This window comes from Muntiacus reevesi, chromosome 14, assembly GCF_963930625.1.
Source record: "Muntiacus reevesi chromosome 14, mMunRee1.1, whole genome shotgun sequence".
NCBI classification, from domain to species: Eukaryota; Metazoa; Chordata; class Mammalia; order Artiodactyla; family Cervidae; genus Muntiacus; species Muntiacus reevesi.
The window spans coordinates 8,680,035-8,707,627 of NC_089262.1; the positions used below are offsets into that span (position 1 = coordinate 8,680,035).

General features: G+C 38.4%; 1 protein-coding gene across 1 annotated transcript in view; it reads left to right on the top strand.

Annotated features, from left to right (window-relative positions):
• Positions 1-27,593, top strand: part of MARCHF6 (membrane associated ring-CH-type finger 6) — a 73,640-nt gene that overhangs the window by 20,970 nt on the left and 25,077 nt on the right. The window contains exons 2-16 of the mRNA XM_065905507.1: positions 1,079-1,175; positions 1,958-2,031; positions 3,785-3,928; positions 8,200-8,272; positions 12,176-12,344; positions 13,827-14,016; positions 15,440-15,501; positions 16,117-16,149; positions 19,966-20,017; positions 21,682-21,740; positions 22,968-23,048; positions 23,487-23,555; positions 23,640-23,714; positions 24,686-24,820; positions 26,610-26,729. Of these exons, the coding sequence (XP_065761579.1) occupies positions 1,079-1,175; positions 1,958-2,031; positions 3,785-3,928; positions 8,200-8,272; positions 12,176-12,344; positions 13,827-14,016; positions 15,440-15,501; positions 16,117-16,149; positions 19,966-20,017; positions 21,682-21,740; positions 22,968-23,048; positions 23,487-23,555; positions 23,640-23,714; positions 24,686-24,820; positions 26,610-26,729 (1,433 nt within the window). The remainder of the gene's footprint in view (positions 1-1,078; positions 1,176-1,957; positions 2,032-3,784; positions 3,929-8,199; positions 8,273-12,175; positions 12,345-13,826; positions 14,017-15,439; positions 15,502-16,116; positions 16,150-19,965; positions 20,018-21,681; positions 21,741-22,967; positions 23,049-23,486; positions 23,556-23,639; positions 23,715-24,685; positions 24,821-26,609; positions 26,730-27,593) is intronic.

Here is a 27,593-nt window from a genome sequence, read left to right on the forward strand (position 1 = left end):
CCTGCCCCGTGTCCACACTGCCTGTTGCCCCTCACTTTCCCACCTTGGGGTTGGTATTTGGCCTTGGTGGTTCGCTGAGAAGCCATTCTAACTGAAAGTCACTACCAGGTCTTGGTAGGTGGTCCCGCGGAAGGACCACATTAATGAACGAGCGAGCTTGATGGCATGCTTTCAGTCCTCTGCATGTCACCCACCATGCCAGGCAGACTGACCTTTAGAACCACTTAGGGCAGGAGCGTGAGGAGGAGCTGCTGCCCTCTGGCTGCAGACCCGTAGCCCTGTGCTCCCGTAGTTTCTGCTTAAGGTGGCGTCTGACTTGTTTCTCTCTGGCCTTCGTGGTCTTGGGGCGGGAGGGGGGGGCCCTCCACGCCCTGATATTGTGTGTGTGTCTGTTACAGTGTCTCCCTCTAGTGGAGGGTTGTCCCCAGGGCCGCTCACTGCTGTTTCTATAAGTCCTGAGATAACGTTTTTGTGAAGTTTAAACTTAGGACTGGACTTAGAACTTTAAATTGTTGGCAGAGGAATGGTGATTGATTTTTGCTTATTTCTATCTATAGTCTGTTAGTTATGAGAGTGTGCAGTTTTACAGCTTCCCTGGTGGCTCAGACAGTAAAGAATCCGCCTGCAGTGCAGGAGACCTGGGTTCGATCCTGGAGTCAGTAAGATCCCCTGGAGAAGGGCGTGGCAACACACTCCAGTATTCTTGCCTGGAGAATTCCATGGACAGAGGAGCCTGGAGGGCTGTAGTCTGTTGGGTCGCAAAGAGGTGGCATGACTGAACGACTAAGCACCGTGCAGTTTTAAAGAAAACCACTGTTTTTGTCATTTTCAATTTTTATTTATTTACAGAACTCTCATACAGAGGAACAATTGACCTTTTTATATGATAGGGATTTTAAGTTTCAGATATATTTGGTTATCATCTTGATCACCCTTTTTAGTTCTTCATGATGTTGATTGATGTTTTATGTAGTGACAGAGTCTTCCTTTGACAAGCAATATTTTAGTTTTTGGTGGTCTATTAATTTTTTTGTAAGTTACAACCAAAATAATTCAATTTTTCTTTTTTCATTATTAGACATATGTAGAGTGTGTCGGTCAGAAGGAACACCTGAGAAACCTCTTTATCATCCTTGTGTATGTACTGGCAGTATTAAGTTTATCCATCAAGAATGGTGAGTCGTCCTTCTGGAAAATTTTTGCCTGAGCTTCACTTGTCATCTGTATAAATAAGGGGAACTGTTTCAATGACTTTTTCTGTAACTAGATATTTAAAATTTTTTTTACTGTGTTTGGAGATTATCCATATTCCTTATTACCATGCCATGTCATTTTGGTGTATTGTCTTTTGCCCATTTGTTTGTTTCTACCGTGGAGAGCTTATATGTTCATGGGGAGTGTTATGGTTTTCTGGTTTTGCTTAGGATGGTCATAGCTTACATTGAGGAAGTGCTTTGTGTCGGAATACTCAGTGCTTCTATACGTTTTAGCTCATTTAATCCTTACAATAGAACTGCGAGGTGGAGTACTACTGTTACTCACATGAGGAAACTGAAGCAGAGAAAGGTTACGTTCTCGGTGGTATTGCCGCCGATTAGCGACAGGCTTGGCCACCAGGCAGCGGTGTCATCAGACCAGTGTTAGAACTGGTGCTGAGGCTTGGAGATTCTTTTTATATTCAGTTATCTTTGAGGAGATTACAGTTTACATTAATTAATTGTTCAGTTTAGTCTAAGCTGCTTTTTAATAGTAGAAACATGAGTTTTTTAATCTTTATTTGTTACAGTTCTGTACTCTTCAAGGGCATCAGTGATAAAAAAAACTAAAGATACTCTGAATTTAAAATGTAAAAGTTCTGTGATATGTAAAACTTTAGTAAAGCAATATTAGTTTTCAGTGAAACCTTAAAATTTTGTTGTCATAAATACTATACTTATGAATATGTTTGTAATTGCAGCTTAGTTCAGTGGCTGAAACACAGTCGAAAAGAATACTGTGAATTATGCAAGCACAGATTTGCTTTCACACCAAGTAAGTTCTTCAGAAGTTTTCACTGCATTTCTAGGTTATAACTTGCTACATAAAGGTGTTTAAACAGTTTTAAAGCAACTATGTTCGATTTGTTTTTGATAGTAATAGAAAGTATTGCTATAGCATTTTGGAAAGCATTTTTAAAACTACATGTTAACTGTTAACACACGCATGTGTGATTTAATTTGCGAGATATTTTTTCTTTCTTTTTTATATTTTAGATGAGTTCAAACATATGCAAAGGTATAATGAACCTCTGTGTACCCATCACTCAGCTGCATCCGTTTTCAGCCCAGAGCCCTTACGTGTCGTCCGCTGTGCTCTTTAGCAGCACACATTGACTGTTTCATAGGTTCTGTGGATCCGGAATCTGGACCCGCCTTTGCTGGGTGTCTCTGGCTCAGCATCTCTCACACACTTGTAGTCAGTCTGTTAGCTGGAGCCCCGGTGTCATCTGAAAGCGTGGCTGGAAGCTCTGCGCTGCGGGCTTTTCTGGAGTTGCTCAGGGGCTTGTGAGGGTCCGCCCCCTGCAGGCAGCTTCCTGGGGGCCTCTCTCGGTTGCTCGTGGGCTTCTCTGGTGGTTCCCTGTTCCCACGTCTCCACCCGTATTACAGAAAATCCTATTTAGGATTTCATCTGTACATATTTTAGCATGTACCTCCAAGACAAAAAAAAAAAAAAAAAATACAGCTATAATACCATTATTTACCCAGAAAAGTGAGTAACTAATGATGTCTTAAATTTGTCAAGTATCCCATCCCTGTTAAAATTTGGGATTTTTTTTTTGAGTTAAAATTGTGTTGGTTGTAATAATAATGACAGATATTTAATTCACTTTTTAAAAACAGGACTTTTTAAGCTCAGTATTTTGTAAGCCTATGGTAAATATTTTGCAGATCTTTAGAATTCCAATTATATTTTATAAGTCCTTTTTCTGTTGATTTATACTTAATATTATGTACCTTATAAATAAGTAGGTGTTCATACTGGCAAGGTATCAAGAATTTGAAGCCTATTTTCATTCTGGGATCCTAGTACATTGCTCTTCTTCCTCTTCTGCACCCTCCCCCAAAGCTTTTTATGCTTCCGTATTTGTTTTAAGCACCTTGAACTGCTGAGTGTAAATTCTGTAAATTAGTGTTAATTTTACTTTGTTTTTATATAATTAGTTTATGTGATTAAAATCGTAACAATTTGCCATTTGAATGTTGATTGTGCCAAAATGGGAGCGGGGAGTGGCTAACAGACCTCAACAGGCTGTTTGCTCCTGTAGGAAGTACTTCTGTTGCAGATTCTTGTGCACTGTGAAGTGCTGCTGCTGAGGCTAGTATTGGGGGAGGGTTCTTTCTTGAGGACCTCTGTCAGCTTCACCTTTTGCTCCTGTATGCTTTATGTGATCTTTGATAATTCTGGAAACTAGTTGGTTATATTGTTTGAGTGCTGAAATGTGTGTGAGTTAGCCTTACATAAAGTTCCTGGCTCTTGAGTGAGGGGGTGTGTACATCTCTTGAATCTTTTTTCCTGCTCAGAGGCCTATTTTGTTGGCTTTTATATTTATGTGATTTGCCCTCATAAATGACTTCTGGGTAAATGTAGTATTACATTGTAACTATTTGAATTATTTTTCATATAGGACAAAATACTTAAGTGCAATGCAAAGGTCGACAGTTAGATAGTTCTATATGCCTACACAGTAACCTATTTTTGAATCTTCATGAAGTTGTGTGAACTTTTTCCTTTCCACCCGTTACAGTTTATTCCCCAGATATGCCTTCGCGGCTTCCAATCCAGGACATATTTGCTGGACTGGTTACAAGTATTGGCACTGCAATACGATATTGGTTTCATTATACACTTGTGGCCTTTGCTTGGTTGGGAGTTGTTCCTCTTACAGCATGTGAGTATTCATTTCCCTGTGGCTGGAGTTGTTTAAATATTACACAACTGTGTAATATTATAATGTATTTTTGGTCAATGATGTTTATTAGATATTATAATGTTGTATATTAGGAAAGCCTCATTTGGAACATGTTATTTACCTGAATGAAAAACCATTTTTTAACAGCTGAGCTTCTTAAATGAATGTGGGAAAGAAACACAGCATACAGAGGCTAATAATGAAAGTTCATGAGAGAATTGAAAAAGCAAAATCAAAGCATAATTGAAAGGAAATTGAATTTTACTGAAGTTTATCAGAAGTTTGAAGTTTATTAGAGCTTTCAAAGATGGCAAAAGATGTATTCTTCTGAAATTTTTTTTAAAATCCCCCTTTAAAAAACACATCCCCAATGGTCCTGAAGAATTGGGAAGTGTATTTTTCAACTATAGGAGTACCTCTGAGAAATTGGTATACTAACTCTTAGTTGATTCTCCCTAGGTTCTTTGTGTTCTCAAAGACATGGAGAGGATTCAGTAGTATGTGTGCCAGAGTATGTAGGTAGGATTCTTTAGAGTTAAATGCAAACAAAATTTTTACATGTGATTAATATCCTCATATCTTCTTAAATAAGCTTGATGAATTATGAAAATTTTATGAGAATAGCAGAATAGGTACTAGTCACATGAAGAATGAATTAGTGAGCTAGAAGCTTGAGCAAGGAGTTCACTAGGATGTGACTCAGAAACAAGAAGTTGTTAGTATGAGGGAAAAAATTGAGAGATGGAGGCCACATCCAGTTGTTTCAGTATCTGACTAGTAACTAATACCAGAAGGTGAAAGAGAGCGAGCTGACTCTGATAAGGGAAAAAGGCAAAGCTAGGCACATTCTAAAGTTTTCCAGTGCTGAATAGGGTAGTGTATAGATATTAAGCTTTCAGATTATCCTACAAAGTAATGAGATTCAGGCTGGCTGAATGTTGGAAGACAGCTGAAGCTTCAAAATTTGACAAAACTTTTGAACCTAAAATCTTATACACATAAATTATTCTCAGATAGAAGGACAAATGCAGACTTTTCAATAGAGGCAAGGAGTTGGAAAGTTTACTACTTCAAATTATTTATGAAATAGTGTTTGAAAACATATTTTACTAAAGAGAGCAAGGAATCACAGAGAAAGGTGTGATTTACAAAGAAAAACAAGTACTTCTTACAGCTAAATTATAATTGTTGTTAATATACAATCATTGGAGTAGGAAATGACTGCCCACTCCAGTATTCCTGCCTCAAAAATTCCATGGACGGAGGAGCCTGCTGGCTATAGTCCATGGGGTTGCAAAGAGTTGGACATGACTGAGCATGCATGCTCTACAGTTTTTTAGGTGTCAGTCTGAAACTAAAATTCTAGGTGATCTTCGCATGAAAGAACCTTGTGAGGGGAGGATAGAAATGAGAGCTTTTTAGATTGTTTGTCTTTCTTGTGGGGAAATTATAGATGCTTTAGACAAAACAAGAAAATACCGTGCAAATATACATTAAAAATACAGGCATAGCTAAGTAAGAGTCCAGAACTAGCAAAGGTGATTAAGAGTAGAGGTGCCACCACTGTTCAGGGGAGGAAAGATGGTCATTTCAGTAAACAGTATAGCATCAGCTGGTTGGGCATATGGAGAAAAACGAACCACACCATCACCTCCCACCTGACCCAAGTTAATTTTAGATAGATCATAAGTCTGATTCTGAACATTAAAATTTAAAAATTTCTAAAAGATAATATGTCAGAACAACCGTAAAAGAATGAGAAATTTGACTTAATTAAAGTTAAGGTTTTTCATTCATGCTCAGATACCCTTAAGAGAGAAAGGCAAGCTACAGAGTGAGAGAAGGTATCTGCAGTTCACATATCTAACAAAGGACTTGTATCCAGGATATATATGCAAGGATATTTAATAAAAGAAGTATTAAATCTAAGAGAAAGAGAAAGGCAGACAAGCCAATTGAAACGTGGACAGCAGATGTGAACAGGTGTTTCTGGAAAGAAGATTAAATACCAATAAGCACATGAAAAGATGCTCAGTATCATTAGTCATCAGGGGAAGGCACAAGAAGGTACTCTACAGAGTCAGCAGAATGGCTGAAGTTTAGGAAAAAAGACAGTGCCAAATGCTTTTTATTAGGATGTGGGTCATCTGAAACATGTATTCATCAGTAGTGATGAATATAAATACTGTGTAACCATCTTGGAAAGCTTTTTGGCATTATCTGTCAGTGGTTAATATTTGAAATACATTATGACCCAGCAGTTCTATTTCTGGGAATATTGATTACAGGAATATTCACAGGACACTTGTATATAGTAGTGTGATGACTGCAGCTCTGCAGACGGCAGTCTAAAACTGGAGCCAACCAGGTGGCAGTAGAATGGACACTGCACACTCACCCCTGTAGTGGGGTTCCACACGGTGATGACGGAAGGGCTGGCTCTCTGACGTGGGGTAACATGGGTGAGCTTCACTTCCTTGAGAGAAAGAAGCCAGCCACGAGAGTATGAAGTGTATGACTGCATTTATGTGACGTTTTAAAATAGGCAAGCTGATCTGCAGTAATAGAGATCAGAATAGTGGTTACCTTGTGCTGGCAATACTGACTGGGAAGCGGCTTGAAGGAACCTTCTGGAGAGCTAGAAATGTGGGGAATCTTATCTGGGTGGCAGTTACTTGGATATATAGTGATGTAAAAATTCACACAGATACATTTAAGATTTATGTGAATTTTACCTTAATAAAAAAGTAACAAAACTTAAAGGTAACCACTCAGAGAATAGAAGTAAGATGGTGAGTTTTTATCCTAGGGAGTAGGAATAGGAGACAGCGAATAAAATTTGAAGTCCAACAAAGGACAGGAAAGACAAGAAGGGAGGACAGAGAAAGAGGAGTAAAAGTGATCACAGTAGCTGTGATAACTGTGTACATAACGAAAGTGTTCCACTATGAGAAAGAAGTACAAAACAGCCGGGGCTGTTGTTAGAGAGATTTGTTAGCTGACAAAACACAGGAACAGTATTCTACCAGCCAGATATTCTTCAAGATGAAACACTTTAAATGAGGAAAAGCATTTTATTTCATGTTAATAAAAGAAAACTTAACACTTTTTATGCATCAGCAAACAGGACTTAGAATGTAAAACATTCACAGTGATAGTGAAAAGCTTAACACACTTCTGAAATCAGTAGATCAAATAATCAAAAGTTAAGTAAGGACTTTGAGGATTTAAATAACAGGTAACAAGCTTGCTTTCTGTTCTGACTTGTTCACACATAACACTCACACACAATTAAAATCTATGTCATACTTCTTTCTTTAAGTTAGCAATGTACCCATGACTGTCTTCATGTAGGAAGGTGTTGAAGTGCCCTATTTTTAAGCACACTAGTAAGGAGGCCTTTAATTTATGAATCTATTTTCTTATCTACAGACAGTTGACCTTCTGTCAGTTTTACTTTGCTATAAACATACTTGCTTTGAATATTTTATACACAGATGTAAGCAAATTGTATTACAGAAAACCTTTTCCTATCTTTCTATTTTGACTTGACATTTGAAAACAGCCATTGAAGTTACTGTAAATTTTTGGTACAAGGCTATAGAGGATGCTGAAACTAACACAAGTACTGGTTTGAAAGAAAACCTCAACTTTTGGGCCCCATTTCCAAATCTATTCCTGCCTATTCTGGTAAGAGGCTAGGGAATGGCTATATTGGCCCTTACTTCTTATTTTCCCTTCGTGGCCAGGTTGAAGATTTTGTCCTTTTGAAGACCTTTGAATTTGTGTTTTTAAAAAAATTGGTTGTTAGTTTGCTCTTCATAGCATTGAAGCATGTACTCTACTGAAAAGTTCTTTTAATTTCAAAAAGCATGTACCCCCAAAACTTCATTTTCATGAGCAGACTCAATGAATTTTGGAATTCTAGGTTAAAAAAAAATTCTCTGTATTATAATTTTGGAGATCTTTTCTGGATTCCTCCCCCCCTTTTTTTCAAACGTCTAAGCTTATTCAGTAAACACAAGTAAGTAAATCTAGAGAGAATCTAAACTTTAAACATTATTGTGTAACACTTACTCTTTACTATCACTATTTTTAATGCTTTTTTTTTTTTTAGTTTAGTATTTTGAAACTCACACTTGCAAAGCCTGTTTATTTCAGTGGCACTCGCACTTTCCTGCTGTTTAACCGCGTGACTGTGTGAGCTATGGTGGGAGCTGTGACTGTGCTGTCGTGCCCTTTCTCGGCAGGCCGCATCTACAAGTGCTTGTTTACTGGCTCTGTGAGCTCCCTCCTGACGCTGCCACTGGACATGCTGTCCACGTGAGTATTGAACCTTGTGGCGGCGGAAGGCCGCACCCTGGGAACGGTGCTCGTCTCTTCTTCCACATGCTTGGGTTTGTTGTGATTTGAAAAGTCCTTCTCTTCCTCTTACCTATTCTAACAGCTATAGGGGAAGCAACTGATATATGTAAATGCTGTTTTAAAACATACCATCTTAAGGGAGTATTTGATAATGGTGGGAAAGCTAGTTAAATAAGCTGTCACATAGTGCGAGAAAATGTGTTATTTCATGTAGATGCTGAGAGTTCCTTTAAACGTGTTTTTAACAACACAGGTATTTGAAGTCAGATGTCTTTTTTACATGTTTTTTGTGATTGTTAGGATATGGACTCTAAAAACTTGTTGACTGTAGCTTTATTGTATTTTAATCTGACATGAAGCTTTATAATTGCAGTTTCTTGGGAAAGACATGTGACCTATATTTTTATTATTGATGTTAAAATTAGAAATGCTGCGAATGATTAACTGTATCAAGATCATTAGAATATTAAGCTTGCAAAAGATTGGACCTCTGTTTGCTAAATCTTCTTTTGTACCCAGCTGACCTTAGGTTTCTGATCCCTATTCAGTAAGGGCAAAGAACAATGTAAGACTGTCCTTTAGAATAGAGGCATTCAGATTATATTATGAAAACAAGCCAAATGACAACAGAAGAGTGCAGGAGAGTATGTTTCATTTCTGATCAACAAGAAATCAAGTCTCTGCATAGTTATTTTGAATTATGGTTGAAAATACGTAGAAACATTAGATATGTCAGCAACTTGGGTTTCCTACTTGCTGGTTTTACCTTTTTGGGTAGAACAGGCAAGTTATTTATTTCTGTTTCTTTGTCAGTATAGGAAACAGAAAAGGTTTTGAACTTTATTCACATTAGAACAGCTTCTGAAGTAATGTTCGTAAGTAGACAGGAATCTTGGAAATAGGGCATTAACGGCTGTGGTCATGATAAAAAGGAGAAGCAGTGATTTGACACACTTGAGAATTTAGAAATAGTGTAATAATATTACCCTTTGTATGAAAATACTAACCTGTGAAGTGATTCAGTGGAAATAAATATGATAGCATTCCTATATCTGTACATCAGATTTTTATCTCAGCCATCCAGAACACAATTTTAGTATGGAGGCAAGGAAAACCAGTCTTAAATGACTGAAGTGTCATTCATTATGTCTCTGTATTTATGACATAGCTCACCTCTGGCTTTCCTTTAGAAATTGTATAGTAAAGAAAAGCTCATGTTAGAAGTATCAAGGGAGGTCAGAAAAAAGCTAAAAGTGATGGAAGTTACATTTTAACATCTATGAAATAATAAAGTAATTGTTTCAAACAGGGTGGTCGTGTTCCATTAAGTTTGAGGCTAAGTTGTATTTGTCATTGTAGCTTTTGAGAGAATAGTGTAGCAGCCAGTCAGTATCCCGGTTGTTTAGAAAAGATGACTTGAGGTCCCTGTGTGCTGTTCAGTAAAGTGGGGTGTATTCCTTCTTTTATGATTTCTATTTTGAGTGGTAAAATATGTTAATATTTACCAAAGCTTAAATTGGGAGGCCTGGGCTTTGTGAAAAACCGGGTGCTTATGGAAACCGCCATGTCAGTGAAATTTTAGGATTTTGGTCTCAGGGCAGTATTCTACTTGCCTACCTCCTTTACTGCTTGTTGGTGGGACCGTTAAACATCTGGTTGTTTGGCTGGTGTGATCATTTAGGTAGTGCACTGAGATTGTAACAGAAGGAACCCTGGCCCTAGAATAGAGTTGCAACTTTTTGGTGACCTTCGGCAAATCATTGGACAGTTCTGAACCCTTATTTCCTTATCAGACAAAATTCATATTAAGTTTTTACATGTTTTTGTGAATTTAACCTTCGAACAGCCCACTCTTCAAAGTGGACTGCACGCCACTCCCTGAGGCACATTCAGAGGTTAAATTCACAAATATATGTGAAAACCGTGTGTGAATTTTGAGCACTGTGTTAATCAGTAGCACAGTTACCACCAAACTCAGAGCTTCTGGAAGCCTTAGGTTGGCAGACTCCCCTTTTCACGCCAGCCTGATTGGTTAGGGCCACGCCTGAATTGCCTTCATGAGCTTCCTCACTGACACCAGAAAATGCTAGAGGCTCTGTGGGGATTGTCAAAAGAAGTTGTAAGCGTGGGTAGATTTTATAATCTCATGCTGCCTTTTAGAATTTGAGAAATTGAACCAGTTTTTCTGAAAGCACTTACAATTAGGTCACTTATTTTTTCTAAGTGATGTTTCATTTTTCTCTATAGAATATATTTTCTGAAAGTTTACTTAAAATTTCTTAATACCTTAGTAGGCACTACATATTCCATAGCTGAGGTCTTCAACATCTCAAGGCCCAGCCTGTCAGTTAACTATTACTACAAAACATGCTGTCTCCAAAACTTAGTGCCAAAACAACAAGCATTTTGATACGCTCATAATTCCAGGGGTTGACAGTGGTTGGGCTCAGCTGATCGGTTTACCTGTTAGACTTGCCTCAGTTATGCCTGTGTGTCATTGGGGTGGGGTGGTCTAAGGTAAGGTACCTTGGTTCTTCCATATGACTTCTCTTCCAGAAGGCTAGTTGGGGCTTCTTTACATGGTGGTTTCAGGGCGGCCTTCTAAAAGGGTGAGGATGGAAGCTTGAAAGCTCTTTTCTAGGCTTTGGAACTCAGGAATTCTCACTTACGGTCCAGATGGTTCCCAAACCAGCCCAGAATTAAGGTGTGAGGGAAAAGGAGAGGATTCTACCAGGAGTCTGTCACTGTTTAAAGTCTGCGGTGACTGGTTGCTGTTCTTATCTACTGGTGACAAGGCAGGAGTCAAGAGAGGTCCCCGCCTATCAAAATTTTAATGGTCTGGAAGGTTCCTTACCGGGGGGTGGGGGGGGTGGGGGGGTGGTGATTATCATTCCTTTTTCTATTAAGATATATTCCAGATAGTATCTGAGGACCACATTGTTTCAGTTTGGAGCTTAAAGGCTGAGGTCTCCCAGATTGACCCTTCCTTAAGTCTCCATGAAGGGAAAACTGTCATTTTGTTATGGTAGTGAATTTTCCAAAGACTCTCAAAATTCTTGAGTTACCTTTGAATTATTTTAAAAATCAGACATAGACCAGGGAAGGATATGCTCCTTCAGAGAAGAAAAGAACAAAGACGTGTTCAGTAGTGTAATACTTTTGTATTGTCATGTGAATTATACATGATCTGTCAGAATTTGTTGAGAAGCTAATATACTTTTAGTATATTTGCAGTTAGCATCAAAATTCAGTCTGCTTTCTAAATGAGGCATTGGTAAAGCTTACCACAGGCTTCTTGCCTCACATGTTGTATACTGTGCGTCTCTCAACCTTCCTGTTGGACCTTACTAGAGGCTCCTCTTTCTGATTTGCTGATTCTGTTCATTTTCATGGGTTTAAGTATAAGCCAACCAAATTGGTTAAACTTGTGTATAAAATAAGGATAAGGAAATTCTTAGTAAGTGTTGGGCAGAGTAATTTATCTTTAGTAAATTCATGCATTGTCAATACCTTTGTCAAGTATTTGACTACTCTTATTTTTTGCTTGCTGCCCTCCTTTTTCTCAGTCATCCTTAAAGAGAGACTGGCTAGCTGGTTTATGTAGTTCTGATGTTATTCTTTGCCTTCTATAATATAAACATATATAATACAAATATATAAATAAATATATTTGACCCTCTTATAGATAAAGTGCCACCATCCTCAGAAATAACTCTTTTTGAGAGACTGATTTTCACCAAAAAGTTACCACTTTTCTGGCTGTTCTTTCTAGATTTTTGTATAAAGTGAATGCTGTAACCTTTGGTTTCTTAACTTGAAGTGTTCTTTGGAGTAATTCTGTATACCTTTTTTATAAAACAGGGACAACTTGTTGGCGGATTGTTTGCAGGGTTGTTTTGTGGTGACATGCACACTGTGCGCGTTCATCAGCCTGGTGTGGCTGCGAGAGCAGATTGTCCATGGGGGAGCCCCGATATGGCTGGAGCACGCCGCTCCGCCCTTCAATGCTGCTGGGCATCACCAGAATGAGGTAAGCCCTTGCGTCCCTGAGTTCATTTGGTCTGGGTGGGACATAAGAATTATTGTTCCCCTCCAGGATCCAAACCCTTGACTCCCATGTCCCTTATTGCGAAGCAGGACAATGACAAGGTTTGGGAGAAGTTTAAGGGAGACGTGAAAAATCAGAAGCATGTGGCTGTGACTTTGCCTGTTAGTTTCCTAGTGAGACTAGGAGCAGTATCAGGTTGTGTACCAAGTGCGCCTTCATTCCCTTCGCCTGGGCTAACAGCTGCCTGGAAGTTAATATCCAAATCTCCTTCATGTCCTTTTGATGTGCTCCTTAACATTAAGGAGGCCCCTTGCCCTCTTTGTTCATTAGTTTCTTCATGTATAAAACAACTCACCTTTGATTTGATAGAAACATTACCAAAAGTAGAAAAAAAGGAATATTGTTGATAACAGTCTTGTACAATTTTACTTTTTCTTAATGGGAGATGGCATGCAAGATCAAGAGCATTTGCTTGAGGCATTAAGAAGAGGACAGTATGATAAATGATTTTTGGTATCTTGTTTACTGAGAAACTACAGGGCTAAAGATGTAAAAGAGACAAAAACTGACACATACAAAAACAATTTGCACTTTGTAAAATTTTTATTATGAAAAAATTGACTATAAAATTAACTCTGTAAATAGTTAACGACAGTTTTTCATTTAAGTACCTTAGCTTTTTCTCCTGTTAGGATTGATTTCATCAAATTCCGCCATACCCTTTTCCTACAGATTTAAGGATACAGCTTCTTTGAAAACTACACATATGAAAAAATGGGACTATAAAGCAAGCATGCTTTTCGTAACCTAGTGTTAATACTTCATCATTGTATCTCATATTTGAAGCATTGACCACAGTTCTCTTAGAGTCTTTGTTACCTTTATAGGAGTTCAGTGTTTTAATTAACTGCAGCTGGGTCTTTGTTGCATTTGGTGGGTTGCAGAATTCAGCAAGAGGCAGAGAAGTGTGTGGGAACTGATGACGTTTCTGTGGACAGGCTTAACCTGCAGTTCAGACATAGGAAATCTTTCCTCAGGTGTTAACTGATGACAGAAGTTATATATCAGTATGTGTGTAAACAAGCAAGTAGAGTGCATAAATACATTTTCATCCCTGAAGTGATCAGTAAAAACAAGAGATTGCCTTATAAAGAAGGATTATGAAATAATGTATTAAGAATAGCCAGATTTGTTCATGTAATTTTCTGTAATGCTTTGTGAAATGTTAATCTCTAAATTATACCAAATGAATGTGTATACTGTTAAGTGAGTTTGTGTTCTTTTATTACCAAGTTGGTCCAAACTCAGATACATTAGAAGAGATGCCCTTGAGATCTGATTGGAATTTTAGTAGAGTTTTTGTCTGTTTGCTAGTTTCGTTTTTTTAGAAAGGAGGGTGCAGTTTGGAAATACAGCAAAACTGATACAAGTTAGCCAAATTTCTGGTCTCTTCTGTCATTTTAGGCTCCAGCTGGAGGAAATGGTGCTGAAAATGTTGCCCCTGAGCAGCCTGCTAACCCCCCAGCGGAGAATGCCGTGGTGGGGGAGAACCCTGATGCCCAGGAAGAGCAGGCGGAGGAGGAGGAGGAGGAGAACGAGGAGGAAGATGACGCAGGCGGCGAGGATGCAGCCGACGCCAACAACGGGGCGCAGGGTAGTGGCTGTGGCCTGTCCCCACCCTTCCACCACAACCATGAGTCCATCCTCACTCCCCAGGGGAGGGCTGCAGTTTTCAAAACTTCATGGGTTTGAAGTTCTGTTTCTAACCTGATTTTACTTATTTTAGCAGACTTGCATTTATGGGCATTCATAAGCATGACATTCTCTTTAGCTATGAAGCAGGGCATGTTTTGTGTTTTAAGATTCTTCACACAGGACTTTTTATAGGATGGATAGGAAGAAGTTATTTGTAAGTTGGAGTAGATACTATGTTTTTAAAAAAGGAATTTACTACCATTTTATCTTATTTCTTTGCCATCTTTATTGAGTCAGTGCAACTTCTCTTATTAAAGAAGAATTCTTGAAGTGTATTCTGCAGGCCAGACATCACCCAGAGAAACTCATTTTCTGGCAGTATGTAAAAATTCTAGAATGTAAAAGAATGTCTGAGATTAGCCCACCAGTCAGCTGTCAATAGTTCACCATGTTCTTTTCTCTCTCTGGCCCCAGAGGCTTCCTGTCAAGCGCTGCGCTGTCGCTGGGCCCTCTTAGCATTGCTGAGTGTTCCCTCTGCACCAGGCACACAGACACCAGGTCCTTGCCTTCCTGGAGTTTCTGGTCTAGTGATGGAGTAGAAATATCCAGTGAGGAAGTCTGTTATTACACAGTGTGATAAATGTGCAGCTTGCTCTGAGGGTGCTCTTGAGGAGAGACCTGTTTGAAATAATTCCCTGGGTCCCTGAGCTGTGGCTTGAAGGATGAGAGGAAGCCAGTTGCATAGTGGGAGCAAGGGGCCTTGGAGGGAGAGGTGGGTGTATGTTCAGAGGCTCTGAGAGTGCAGCTGCAGTGCCCAGTGACGGCCCTGGTTTCCATCTGTTGTCTCAGGGAGTGGGTCCTGCCTGGACCCTCTTCCCTTCCTGTTCCACACAGTGTTTGTACTGTTCTCTTGCCCTTAAAATCTGTCAGTGATTTCCCCATTACACTAAAGAACAAAATAAAATCCAGGGTTCACTTCCCTTTTGTATCAATAAGATTCTATCCCCATCTGTCTTTCGTAAACGTCCTCTACCACCCTCCTCCTCACCCAGAGAGTTCTAGTTGCCTGGGTTCTTCACTTTTCTCAAATTCTTGATGCAGAGCTGTTGAATTCCTCTATTTCACATAATCCTATTTATGTCTTTTCTAGCACTTATGTCACAGTCTGGAATCATCTAATTTATTTTGTATGTTGTGTTTATGTTTTTTAAAAATTGCCTAACTAGATACTCAGTATGGAAAAATTTTAAGTTTGGTTTAGCCTGTTTTAACTGTTGTGTTTAACAACAGTTATAAAACACTGTTAAACACATCTTAAAAGAAGATGTTTTATTATTTATTAAATTCACATTCCAGAAGTAATATTTAAATTGTATTTCCAGATGACATGAACTGGAATGCTTTAGAATGGGACCGAGCCGCAGAAGAGCTTACGTGGGAACGAGTAAGACGTCTGTCTATTGAGTGTCCTAGTATTTTAATTCTGATGTGTGTCTTAAAGTTGGCCATATTTAGATGGATACACTGATTTTGCAGTTACATTTGATGAAGACAATTACCAGAACTTCAGTTTCTAGAGGAAATTAAGTGATATACTGTTTGTGATGAAAATATTACAAATACTATGATGAAGATCTATTAACGCCTTCTCTACCTTTTGGTACAAACCTTGTTTCACTTATGAATTTGTAACTTGAAATTGTGGACTTTTGAAAATGAAGTAACAATTTAAATATAAGTATTATTCTGATATTTCAGTTAACAAAACAGTACAGTGTATCATGAAATCTTGACTGGCTCCATATCTAATGTAAGAATTAAAATCCAAGATGGAATATTTTTTAACTTTATATAATTTGGATTAAAAGGAGATCCAAAATATAAAACTCTAAATGATAGACTCTTTTGGAAAGTAGTGGGTAAATATTATGTTTAAAGATATTGAGAGGAAAATGAACTTTTTTCATAAATAAATAAAATTTATTTTTAATAAAATTTATTTTCATAAATAGATAAAAATCCTGTTGAATCTTGATTTAATGCTTATTATTTATTTTAGATGCTAGGACTTGATGGATCACTAGTTTTTCTAGTAAGTAAAACTAATCTTTTTTAATAAGAGAATTGTAACTTTATTTGTCTTAGTGATTCAGTGATCTCAAATTTACAGTATATGGTTGCTTTTTATACTAAGGTCAAAATGCCCTTTGATTTTTGATTACTTGGTGTATTGAAGAAAGTCTTTTTTGTGTATTGAAAATATTGGCAAAGCATAAAGTTAGCACTACTTAAAAGGAAATTATTAAAAATATTTGAATTTTAGAAAAGAAAATGAAATACGAAGTTGATGGTAATTCAAAAAACTTGACCTTCTTTTAATGTCCCAGCTTGCTGTGTTTTAATGCCTGAACTGGTGAAAATAGAGCAGCTTTGAGATGTTCACAGAGAGAGCCCTGTTTGCTGAGCCTCACCTATTTTTACCTTAACAATAAAGAGTACCACTCTAAGAAAAAGAACAGTTCTTCGAAGAACTTGTTCTTTAAGGCGAAATAATGTTTTTTCCAGGTTCTGTGATATAAAGTCACAGAACTTGCCCTTTTTAAATAGCTTTGGTTATCAAGATAACTTTGGTTGCAAGTAGCCAAACTCCAGCGGACTAAAACTGTTAACGTAAGAGGAAGTCCAGAGGAAGGATGGGCTTCAGGTGTGCTTGATCCAGGGGCCCAGCAATGTCATGGACCCAAATAATTTCCCTCTGCTGTCCACAGTATTGGCCCTCCTCAAACTGCCTCTGGATGGAGCCAGAATAGGAATTGAGGCTCATAGCTTGAGGATTTGAGCAACATATCTGATGATAATTCTCAGATTAGTAAGAAGGTTATATTAGTGAGCTCCTATTCAAGGTTAGATCAGTCAGTTTCAGTTCAGTTCAGTCACTCAGTCGTGTCAGACTCTTTGCGACCCCATGAACTGCAGCACGCCAGGCCTCCCTGTCCATCCCCAACTCCTGGAGCCTACCCAAACTCATGTCCATTGAGTCAGTGATACCATCCAACCATCTCATCCTCTGTTGTCCCCTTCTCCTCCTGCCCTCAATCCTTCCCAACATCAGGGTCTTTTCAAATGAGTCAGCTCTTCGCACCAGGTGGCCAAAGTATTGGAGTTTCAGCTTCAACATCAGTCCTTCAACACCCAGGACTGATCTCCTTTAGGATGGACTAGTTGGACCTCCTTGCAGTCCAGGGGACTCTCAAGAGTCTTCTCCAATACCACAGTTCAAAAGCATCAATTCTTCAATGCTCAGCTTTCTTTATGGTCCAGCTCCACAATTCATACATGACCACTGGAAAAGCCATAGCCTTGACTAGACAGATCTTTGTTGGCAAAGTAATGTCTCTGCTTTTTAATATGCTGTCCAGGTTGGTTATAACTTTCCTTCCAAGGAGTAAGCGTCTTTTAATTTCATGGTTGTAATCACCATCTGCAGTAAATTTGGAGCCCAGAAAAATAAAGTCAGCCACTGTTTCCACTGTTTCCCCATCTATTTGCCATGGGACTGGATGCCATGATCTTAGTTTTCTGAATGTTGAGCTTTTTTTTTTTTTTTTTTTTGAATATTGAGCTTTAAGCCAACTTTTTCGCTCTCCTCTTGCACTTACATCAAGAGACTCTTTAGTTCTTCAGTTTCTGCCATAACAATGTTGTCATCTACATATCTGAGGTTATTGATATTTCTGCCAGCAGTCTTGATTCCAGCTTGTGCTTCCTTCACCCCAGCGTTTCTCAGGATGTAGTCTGCATAGAAGTTAAATAAGCAGGGTAACAATATACAGCCTTGACGTACTCCTTTTCCTGTTTGGAACCAGGCTGTTGTTCCATGTCCAGTTCTAACTGTTGCTTCCTGACCTGCATACAGGTTTCTCAAGAGGCAGGTCATGTGGTCTGGTATTCCCATCTCTTTAAGTAAATTTTCCACAGTTTATTGCCATCCACACAGTTAAAGGCTTTGGCATAGTCAATAAAGCAGAAATAGATGTCTTTCTGAAACTCTCTTGCTTTTTTGATGATCCAGCGGATGTTGGCAGTTTGATCTCTGGTTCCTTTGCCTTTTCTAAAACCAGCTTGAACATATGAAAGTTCACGGTTCACATATTGTTAAAGCCTGGCTTGGAGAATTTTAAACATTACTTTATGAGCCTTTGAGATGAGTGCAATTGTGCAGTAGTTTGAGCATTCTTTGGCATTGACTTTCTTTGGGATTGGAATGAAAACTGACCTTTTCCAGTCCTGTGGCCACTGCTGAGTTTTCCAAATTTGCTGAGCTATTGAGTGCAGCACTTTCACAGCATCATCATTTAGGATTTGAAATAGCTCAACTGGGATTCCATCACCTCCACTAGCTTTTTTCGTAATGATGCTTCCTAAGGCCCACTTGACTTCACATTCCAGGATGTCTGGCCCTAGGTGAGTGATCGTACCATTGTGATTAACTGGGTCGTGAAGATCTTTTTTGTACAGTTCTTCTGTGTATTCTTGCCACCTCTGCTTAATATCTTCTGCTTATGTCAGGTCCATACCATTTCTGTCCTTTATTGAGCCCATCTTTGCATGAAATGTTCCCTTGGTATATCTAGTTTTCTTGAAGATATCTCTGGTCTTTCCCAATCTGTTGTTTTCCTCTATTTCTTTCCACTGATCACTGAGGAAGGCTTTCTCTTCTCTCCTTGCTATTCTTTGGAACTCTGCATTCAAATGGGTATATCTTTCTTTTTCTTCTTTGCATTACGCTTCTCTTCTTTTCTCAGGTATTTGTAAGGCCTCCTCAGAGAGCCATTTTGCTTTTTTGCATTTCTTTTTCTTGGGGATGGTCTTGATCCCTGTCTTCTGTACAATGTCACGAACCTCTGTCCATAGTTCATCAGGCACTCTGTCTATCAGATCTAGTCCCTTAAATCTGTTTCTCACTTCCACTGTATAATCATAAGGGATTATGATTCTATACAGTCAGTATAGAAGGTTGCTACTGTTTAGTCACCCAGTCGTGTTTGACTCTTTTGTGACCCCATGTACTGTGACCCGCCAGGCTCCTCTGTCCGTGGGATTTTCTAGGCAAGAATACTAGAGTGGGTTGCCATTTCCTTCTCTAGGGAATCTTCCTGATCCAGGAATTGAACCCATGTCTCCTGCATTGGCAGGTGGATTCTTTACCACTGAGCCACCTTTTGTCCTTTATTGCTTTCAATTTCTCATAGATGAGAGACCTTAAAGAAGGCATGAAAACACACTGGACACTGAAAGAAGTGCTGTGCAGTTTACATTAATATGTTGTTCAGAAATAATCTGGTTTTCAAATTTTTATTTATTTGGATATTTTAGTGTCATGTGATACAAGTGAAATCTGGTGTTTATGAGAATCTATACAGTTCATGGTATATTATTAATTTCTGAAGAGGAAGTATTTATGGATTAATTTGATTTTTTTAATATGTGACATTAAGAACTTTGAGTTCTTTAGGTTTAGTTTTAGGAGCTATCTGGGGATTTCCATGTGGTGCTAGGGGTAAAGAACCCACCTGCTAATGCATGATATGTAAGAGTTGCATGTTCGAGCCCCAGGTCAGGAAGATCCCCTGGAGGAGGGCATGGCAAGCCACTCCAGTGTTCTTGCCTGGAATATCCATGGACAGAGGAGCCTGGCAGGCTACAGTCAATAGGGTCGCAAAGAGTTGGACAAAACTGAGCAACTTAGCACACACACATGAGCTATCTTATGAAAAATGAAAAGTTGCGTGTAATTTCTGAATGAAATCTCAAGATGGTAGTAAAAATTTCAGTCTTCTTAACTAAGTGAATTAAATGTAAATCCAATAGGAGATGAATATGTCTTATTAATCCTTTTTTTCTTTAGGAACATGTCTTTTGGGTGGTGTCTTTAAACACACTGTTCATTCTCGTGTTTGGTAAGTGATGTTTTGCTTTTATTTATGGTATTATGATAGGAGTTTAGTTTTCTCGGACCTTGTTACAGGTTTGGTTTTGTTTTAACCTAAGGAATATATGAAAGGAGTTTTAGATAGTCATCTGGCATAGGAAGGCCCTAGGTATACAGATTCTTTCTTTCCTAAGCAGCATTGACTGCTGTTATTGCCAGCTCTACTTCTGTTGGGCATTTCTGTCTCTTTTTGTAGCAGCTGGTTTTAGACTGACTTGAGAATGTAATTAATTTTGTGCTGATTATCTGTGTGTGCTTTCCTGTGGCAGAAGGTCTTTTTTTTAATCTGTTAAAGTCCTGACCAAGCTCTTACCAGAGACGTTGGCTTGGGAGCTGTCACAGAGAGAGATGCGGGTTTGAGGAAAGACAGTGAACTTAGCCCAAGTGTCACTCCCCTCAGAGCCAGTTTCCAGTAATGCCAGGACTTCCAGACACCGCACAGCTGTAGCCGTGAGACTTCTGTGACAGCGCTGAGTCCCTCCAGTTGGGAGTCAGGAGAGAAAGGAAGGCGGAGTTGATGTAGCTCACAGGTTTCTCTGCTTTGGGGGAAGATAGGGAAACTGAGTCAAGTAACTAAGGTTCCTCCAGCGGTTCTTCAAGGTGGAGTCTGATGGCATGGGGTCATTGTTAGACTGTGTTTTGGTGTCCTAGAGAGAGTACAGGCTGCAGGCTGACCTTAGAGTCCTCTGAGTGCCTCACTGTCTGCTCCTTTCTCATTACTTCTTGATAATGTCTGCTGCCTTGCTCCTTTGTCTCTGTATTTCCTCTAAGCTGGAAGTTAGATCTAAGACCTGATTTGATTCAGGGTCAATACGTGTAGGACGAAGCCTTCACTGGTCATGCATTGCCTGACAGTACGACATATCAGGAGGTACCTGATGTCTGGTTCTCCACCTTTGTCTGTGGCTCAGGTCGTGGTATCTTGAAGCCATTATTGTCAGGTTTCCTGTTTCCCTTTAACCACCAGAAAGTAATCTGTGAGAGGTGGTATTTTAGTACCATGCAAATATCTAGTGTTCCATCAACTTTTTGGCTAATAATTTTATTAGCCATTGATATTTTCCTGGATTAATTTATTTTTATTAGGCATTGCAAAAATGATAATTTTCAAATTCTGTCATTTTAAAACATTCATTGGCTGGTTTTTTAATAAAGAAAAACTTGTTCTTATCAGTTGGAACAATTTAGTTAATCTGAAGCAGCAGGTCAGATGTGCAGCTCTTTTCGTTTAATTATTAGCACAAACTACTTTCCTCGCTGATAAAAGTGTTTTGTGTTATGTTGCTTTTTTTCCTCTTGTAATTTTTGGCATTCCCTTTTTTGAATATTATGAACTCACGGATTTGTATATATTCAGTGTTTCTTTAGTTTTGGAGTTCTTTTTGATGCTCACAGCTTCTTTTTGGCCTGTGAGCCCCTTTTCACAATGGTTCTTGTGTCCTTTCACCATGAGCTTATTAGAGCTTGGTAACTTTTTTGTTCTCTGGTTCTAGAGAATACCACAGGGAGTACATTTTTGGTTCTGGGATCTTTCATTTCTCTAAGAACCCTTGTTCTTTTTAGTGGGGTTGGTACTAGGAGTGTTCATTGTTTTGATTTTGAAATTTTCATTGAGTTTTTCCCCCCTTTTAGCATTTTGCCCTTACCACATTGGCCACTTTTCCCTTGTTGGTTTGGGATTTGAAGAACACGTGAGTATGATACTTTTACAAACCTGATTTCAGTAATTAAACCGCAAATCTGATGTATGTTGAGTAAGTAATAATATTGTAAAGAGTTACTTCATTTCTTTGTCTGCCTTACATGAAGGAGTAAGCACCATCTTGTTCACATCTTAAGCTAAAAGCAGCTCAAGACATAGAAATGTTGGGAGGTGTGGGAGGTGTGGATGGTGTTCTCTGAACCTCTTTGAGGCACAGTCTTCCTCTCTGTGGGGCAGGCGGGAGACATGCTGTGCGGAAGCTTCCTTACAGACTGACCTTTCACCTGACCACTGGCTTGTGAGATCCGTTCACTCCCTTTTCCCTAGTTGCCCCATAGTGAATTTAGAAAGGTAACGAGATATTAATCAGTTTTTTAAAATGTTGATCAGTGTCAGAATGATGAGCTGTGGTATCTTCTAAATAGTTTGCTCTAATTTTGACATTTATGGTTATTTTTCAGAGGTAGATGAATATTGGGATGGACAACTACTATTTTCGGGGGAGGGGTCCCCAGAAAGAGTTAGTCCTTTAAGGACAGCTAGCATAGTTGGAACATTCTGGTCCATTTGTGTGTGTGAATCCTGAGAGATCACATTCTGAAGTTTCCGAAATGGCAAAGAGACATGTTCTGGTATTTAATACACCTCTCCAGATTCTCACTAGATGAATGAGAGAACTTGAAAAGTCAGATAGATACTTTGATACATTTTAATAGCACTTGCTTTGTGAAATTCAGGAACCCAAAGGTGAGCAGTGTTTGTCGAGATCCAAGCTCTTGCTCTTTGTAAGCTGAGAATGAAACAGATTTAGAGAGCAAGAACTGTAAATGTTGCAGTAGGAGACAGAGTGGCTTGGTTGCACGTGGCCGTGGATAGCCCAGGCCGTGTGCTGCTGCTTTCAGCCCTCAGCCTTTAGCGGGTCCGCTTCAGAGTGGACTAGAGTGCAGACTGTTACAGCTTCTTTATTTTTGTAAAATTCAATTCACTGTACTCTGATTTTGTCTGCTTGAGCAAAGTGTTACTCTTTAACTTTTCCTCATCTTTTTGTAGTAAATTTCAGTCAGTGGGAGAATCCAGTTTGTTGTCATCCAGAGGGGATTTTATGGATGTTTTCTAGTTATAGGGAATTACATAGTCAACTTGCATTGTTTAATAAACAGTGTTTAACAGATATAGGCCACGTAGTGAAATATTTTATTTATTTTCTTCTGTCTAGGTCCAGGCATCTCATTTTGAAGGCCTAATCACAACCATAGTTGGGTATATACTTTTAGCAATAACATTGATAATTTGTCATGTATCCTTTAATGAACAAGGTTGGTGTTCAGTAATGTTATTATTAACCCAAGAATTGTTCTTATTAATGAAAACTATTTTTCTCCACTAGTCCTTTTAGTAGAAGTTGTAGGTATTTGTAGTGAGGATGAGAGCATAAAAATGTGAGATAAATTAATTCTGTCTGTCAGATAGTACTGAGTGTTGCCTAGTTACCTATTTCATTGTATCTTTATTATTTTTAAATAAAAAAGTTTTTTTTGTTGTTGGAATATAGTTGATTTACATGTGTTGTACAGCAGAGTGATTCAGTTATATATGAATTGTTTTTGGAAGTAATTCTTTTCCATTATGGTTTATCATAGGATATTAAATGTTTCTCTGTGCTGTACAGTAGGACCTTGCTCTTTATCTGTATCTTTCCTTTAATGTTCAGTTTTTCCTTGACAACATGCTGTAGGGGTTGGCAACTCTCGTTAAATTTCATAGGTCTCGTCGCTTGCTGGGAGTCTGCTATATTGTTGTGAAGGTAATTAATTCCTTTTTATAAGTTAAGACTGGAAATGCTTTCTCCCCATTTAGGTGATATTGATGACCTTTATTTTTACTTAAGGTCTCTTTGTTAGTGGTGGTAGAAATTGGAGTTTTCCCTCTCATTTGTGGCTGGTGGCTGGATATCTGTTCCTTGGTGAGTTTACTTTTCATTATCTAATACAATCTAATAATTTAAAAGCTTTTTAAACAGTCTTTAGAATGGGTTCCTTTTAATGGAAAGCCAGTATTTGATGATAATTTATTTTTTTTTGAGAATGTATCATCGTAGAGTCTTAATATTGCTAATTTTTCCTGAGTACCTGATTTTCGTGAGGTTTTGTACACATTTTTGATGTTAAGAGTGTTTTGACTGGAACCTTTCTAATAACTAGTGAAGAATTTTCTTACTTGTTTAACTCTTCTCACTTTTATAAAGATGCCAAGATGTTATAAACCTAAAAAGAGTAAATCAAAGGAGTTCCCTGGTGGTCTGCTGGTTAGGATCCAGCGCTTTCACTGCTGTGGTCCAGGTTCAGTCCCTGGTTGGGAAACTCCTCAGAGAAAGAAAAAAGGAAAAAAAAAAGAAAAGCAATCTTATAAGAAGACTACCTTTATTTATAGTAATAAATTCAACCCTAACCATTTGTTTTAACTAAGATACTCAGTCTTGATTAAAATCCTTAATGGCTGTCAGTGATAATCAGTTTCTTCTCAAAAAATAATTAAATATAGAAAAGCTGCCTTTTCTGAGGTAACATTTTCTCTCATACCATAGTATTAAGACCTACCATTAATTTAGATCTGTAACCAAGAAAAGGAGGTATTATGGTAACATAAATGTTCCTTTCACAATAGCAATATTGGTAAAGTTCTTTTTCACAAATTGGTCTATCAATATTGCCTCTTTTAAAATTTTCACAGTGTCATATATGTCTTTGAAATAGCATCCAACCTTAATATTGTTTGTATTTCTGTGATACTATGAAATGCCTTTAAGAGAACTGTAATCCTAGAAACATCAGAACTTACATGTATGGTGATTCATTCACTTCCTAGAATGTGAAGATGTTAATTCAGCAGAGGTAAGTGGTACAGATCTGTCTCACCTGTTCTGTCTTGGTTTAGGAAATGTTTGATGCTACTCTGAAAGACCGAGAACTGAGCTTTCAGTCGGCCCCAGGCACCACCATGTTTCTGCACTGGCTGGTGGGAATGGTGTATGTGTTCTACTTCGCCTCCTTCATTCTGTTACTGAGAGAGGTGAGTTCCCCGGGAAGTGCCAGCATTGCGCATTCACAGGAAGAACGTCTGCCCTAACCGCATGGCGTGCCTTAAAGGCTGTGATGATCTCCTAGCTAAGGCTTTTTCTCTTTCTCTTTTTTCTAAGAGGGAATAGCTATAGACTAGTTTGACTCAATTGCTTTAAACCATTTTTTAGTAATTGGTCTCAAAAACTGGCAGGTTTTATTATTTCGATCAGTTTGAAATATGAGTAGAGGGGAAAAATTAAAAGCATGTGTTTTACTTGGTATGTATTTTAACCATCTTCAAGTACATGTTCTTGGAATTTTTTATGTGATGTGAGCCTGTTTTGGATTTCATCCAAGGACATGCTAGAAATACCCAAAGGGTATGGTTTCTCAGGATCAGATATGTAAAATGGTCTTGAAGTTGTTTATACTCCTTAAGTATAATATTATAGTGGGGGTCCTTTATGATTCTGGTACAGTCTCCAGATGGGAACTTTTACTAATCCTGTTTTCAGAATACGGTCCTTACTGATATGAAGACAGTAAAAACAGTGTCAGTACTTGACTAATATGCATCTCATGCTTAGTCATCTGGTGCAAAAGGAAGTATAAGGCTTGAGTAATTGTAATAAATGTACTTTCTGCTCTGAATTCTTTCCCCAAATAGTACCGTACACTTACTTTGTGCCAGACTCTGTGCTGTATGCTGGGGTAATCATGAGAATCAAGGACAGAGTGTCTACTCAGTGTTACATTCTGGGAAGGAATACAGCCATGGAACAAGTCAGCTTGCTCCATTGAGAGCAGCATTGGAGAAGCAGGGCTGAAGGAGCAGGCTGGCGACTAGTCCAGTGTGAATGGAATACTAACACACAAAGGCTTAAAGCTGTTCATGGTTACTCCACTCTTTTGAGAGATTTGAGGAGCTAGCGATGAGGCTGGGGTACAAAATATTCTCCTGAAACATGAGTATAAGTTCAGTAAATTCTGTTTGCAAATAAAGCCTGTATTCTTGTTTTGAAACTAGTGGTTAAAACTAAGTGTATTTTTTAAATTTTAGTTTTATGTGACCTCTAAATTGCATTGTTCATTGATAAATATTTTATACTGAATTTTTTTCGTTTTATCAGTGTGGTAGTTTTTTGTTGATATAGAATCCTAGTATTTTGGAGTTAGATGGAAACTTAAAGGTCTGTGTTTGTTTGGAAGATGGAAAAATAGAATTTGGGCAGAGAGACTTTACACAGGGTAGCTTAGTAAGTTTGGGCCACCCAGAACTAACCCCCAGGTCATCCATTGCCCCATCACCCACAACCTCTAGAGTTGATGCTTTCTTCTGAGCCAGGGAAAAAGATGTAGTAGGTAGTCATTTGAAGCTACTGAGAAGCTGAAGGGTTTCTTAATTAAGGTAAGTCTTCTTGAAAAGTGTAAGACTGAAATCACATCTTTTGTTTAGGATACTTATAAATTGTAACCCAGTTCTTCCCAAATTATACAATATAGTTATTTTTATAAAAATACTTATTGTTCATCTTGGAGGTCTAGATTTCTTGACAAATTATACTTAGTAAATTTTCTCCATTGAATGGTTAAAAGCATCAAAGGCTATCAGGCCCAGGATATTTTTAATTCTGATATAGGAACTTCTTTTCCAAGTAGAGTTACATGAATTTTCTAAGGCCAATTTTTTTATGATGCCAAAATAATTTTGAAAGCTTATTTCTCTGTTAATGTTTTAGCTCATATACAGAGGCGGAAGACATTGATGACTATTTATAGCATTTGAAATAAATTTGCAGGTACTTCGACCTGGTGTTTTATGGTTTCTAAGGAATTTGAATGATCCAGATTTTAATCCAGTACAAGAAATGATTCACTTGCCTATTTATAGGCATCTTCGAAGATTTATTTTGTCAGTGGTAAGTGTATTTTTTTTAATTGATTTTGAAGTAAAATGGGCTATCCTTGAGTTTTTGTTTTTGTTTTTTGGTCGGAAGGACTGGTAGAGTGGATTGAATAATTTAGGTTTATCCATGCCTGTGGAAGTTGGTTATCAAATAGCCATTTTGTTGGTTACTTTGATAAAATAAAATGTTAGTAAACAAAAATGCCTTCTGGTTCTTTAGAAGTATAATTAATTGCCAAATTATGGGTTTCAGAATTATGTTAATTTGCATTTAAGCAATAGAGACTTGTTAATAGCTTGTAAATTAAACTCTTGGGACTTCCCAAGTGGTGCTGTGGCAAAGTATACACCTGCCGGTGCAGGAGATGCAAGAGATGTGGGTTCAATCCCTGGGTCAGGAAGATCCCTGGAGGAGGGCATGACAGTTCACTCCAGTATTCTTGACTGGAAAATTCCATGGACAGAGGAACCTGTCTGGCTGTGTAGTCCATGGGGTTGCAGGGAATTGGACACAGCTAAGTAAGTGAGCACAGCACATTAAACTCTTAACAGAAGCATCTCAAAGTTTCTTCCCTGGCTGGAAAAAGAAATTGCCTAGTTAAATCTTAAGTTTTTCCAAGATAAAATTCTAAAAACAATATTGTGTGCCCTTTGGAAACTTTTGTAGCCATTGATATGGGTTCTCTCTTACTGTTACTGGTGGTTTATTATGAGGCAGACAGTTCTGATCCTTCATGGTGAGTTTCTAGCGCTCTTTTCATATACCGTACCGTGGTTATCCTTTGTGGCTCCTGTCTGAGCCCTTGTGTCCTAGAGAGAGAGGAGCAGCTGTCCTAGGAACACGTCTTCCCACAGAGTGACCCAGGTGTAGTGTGTT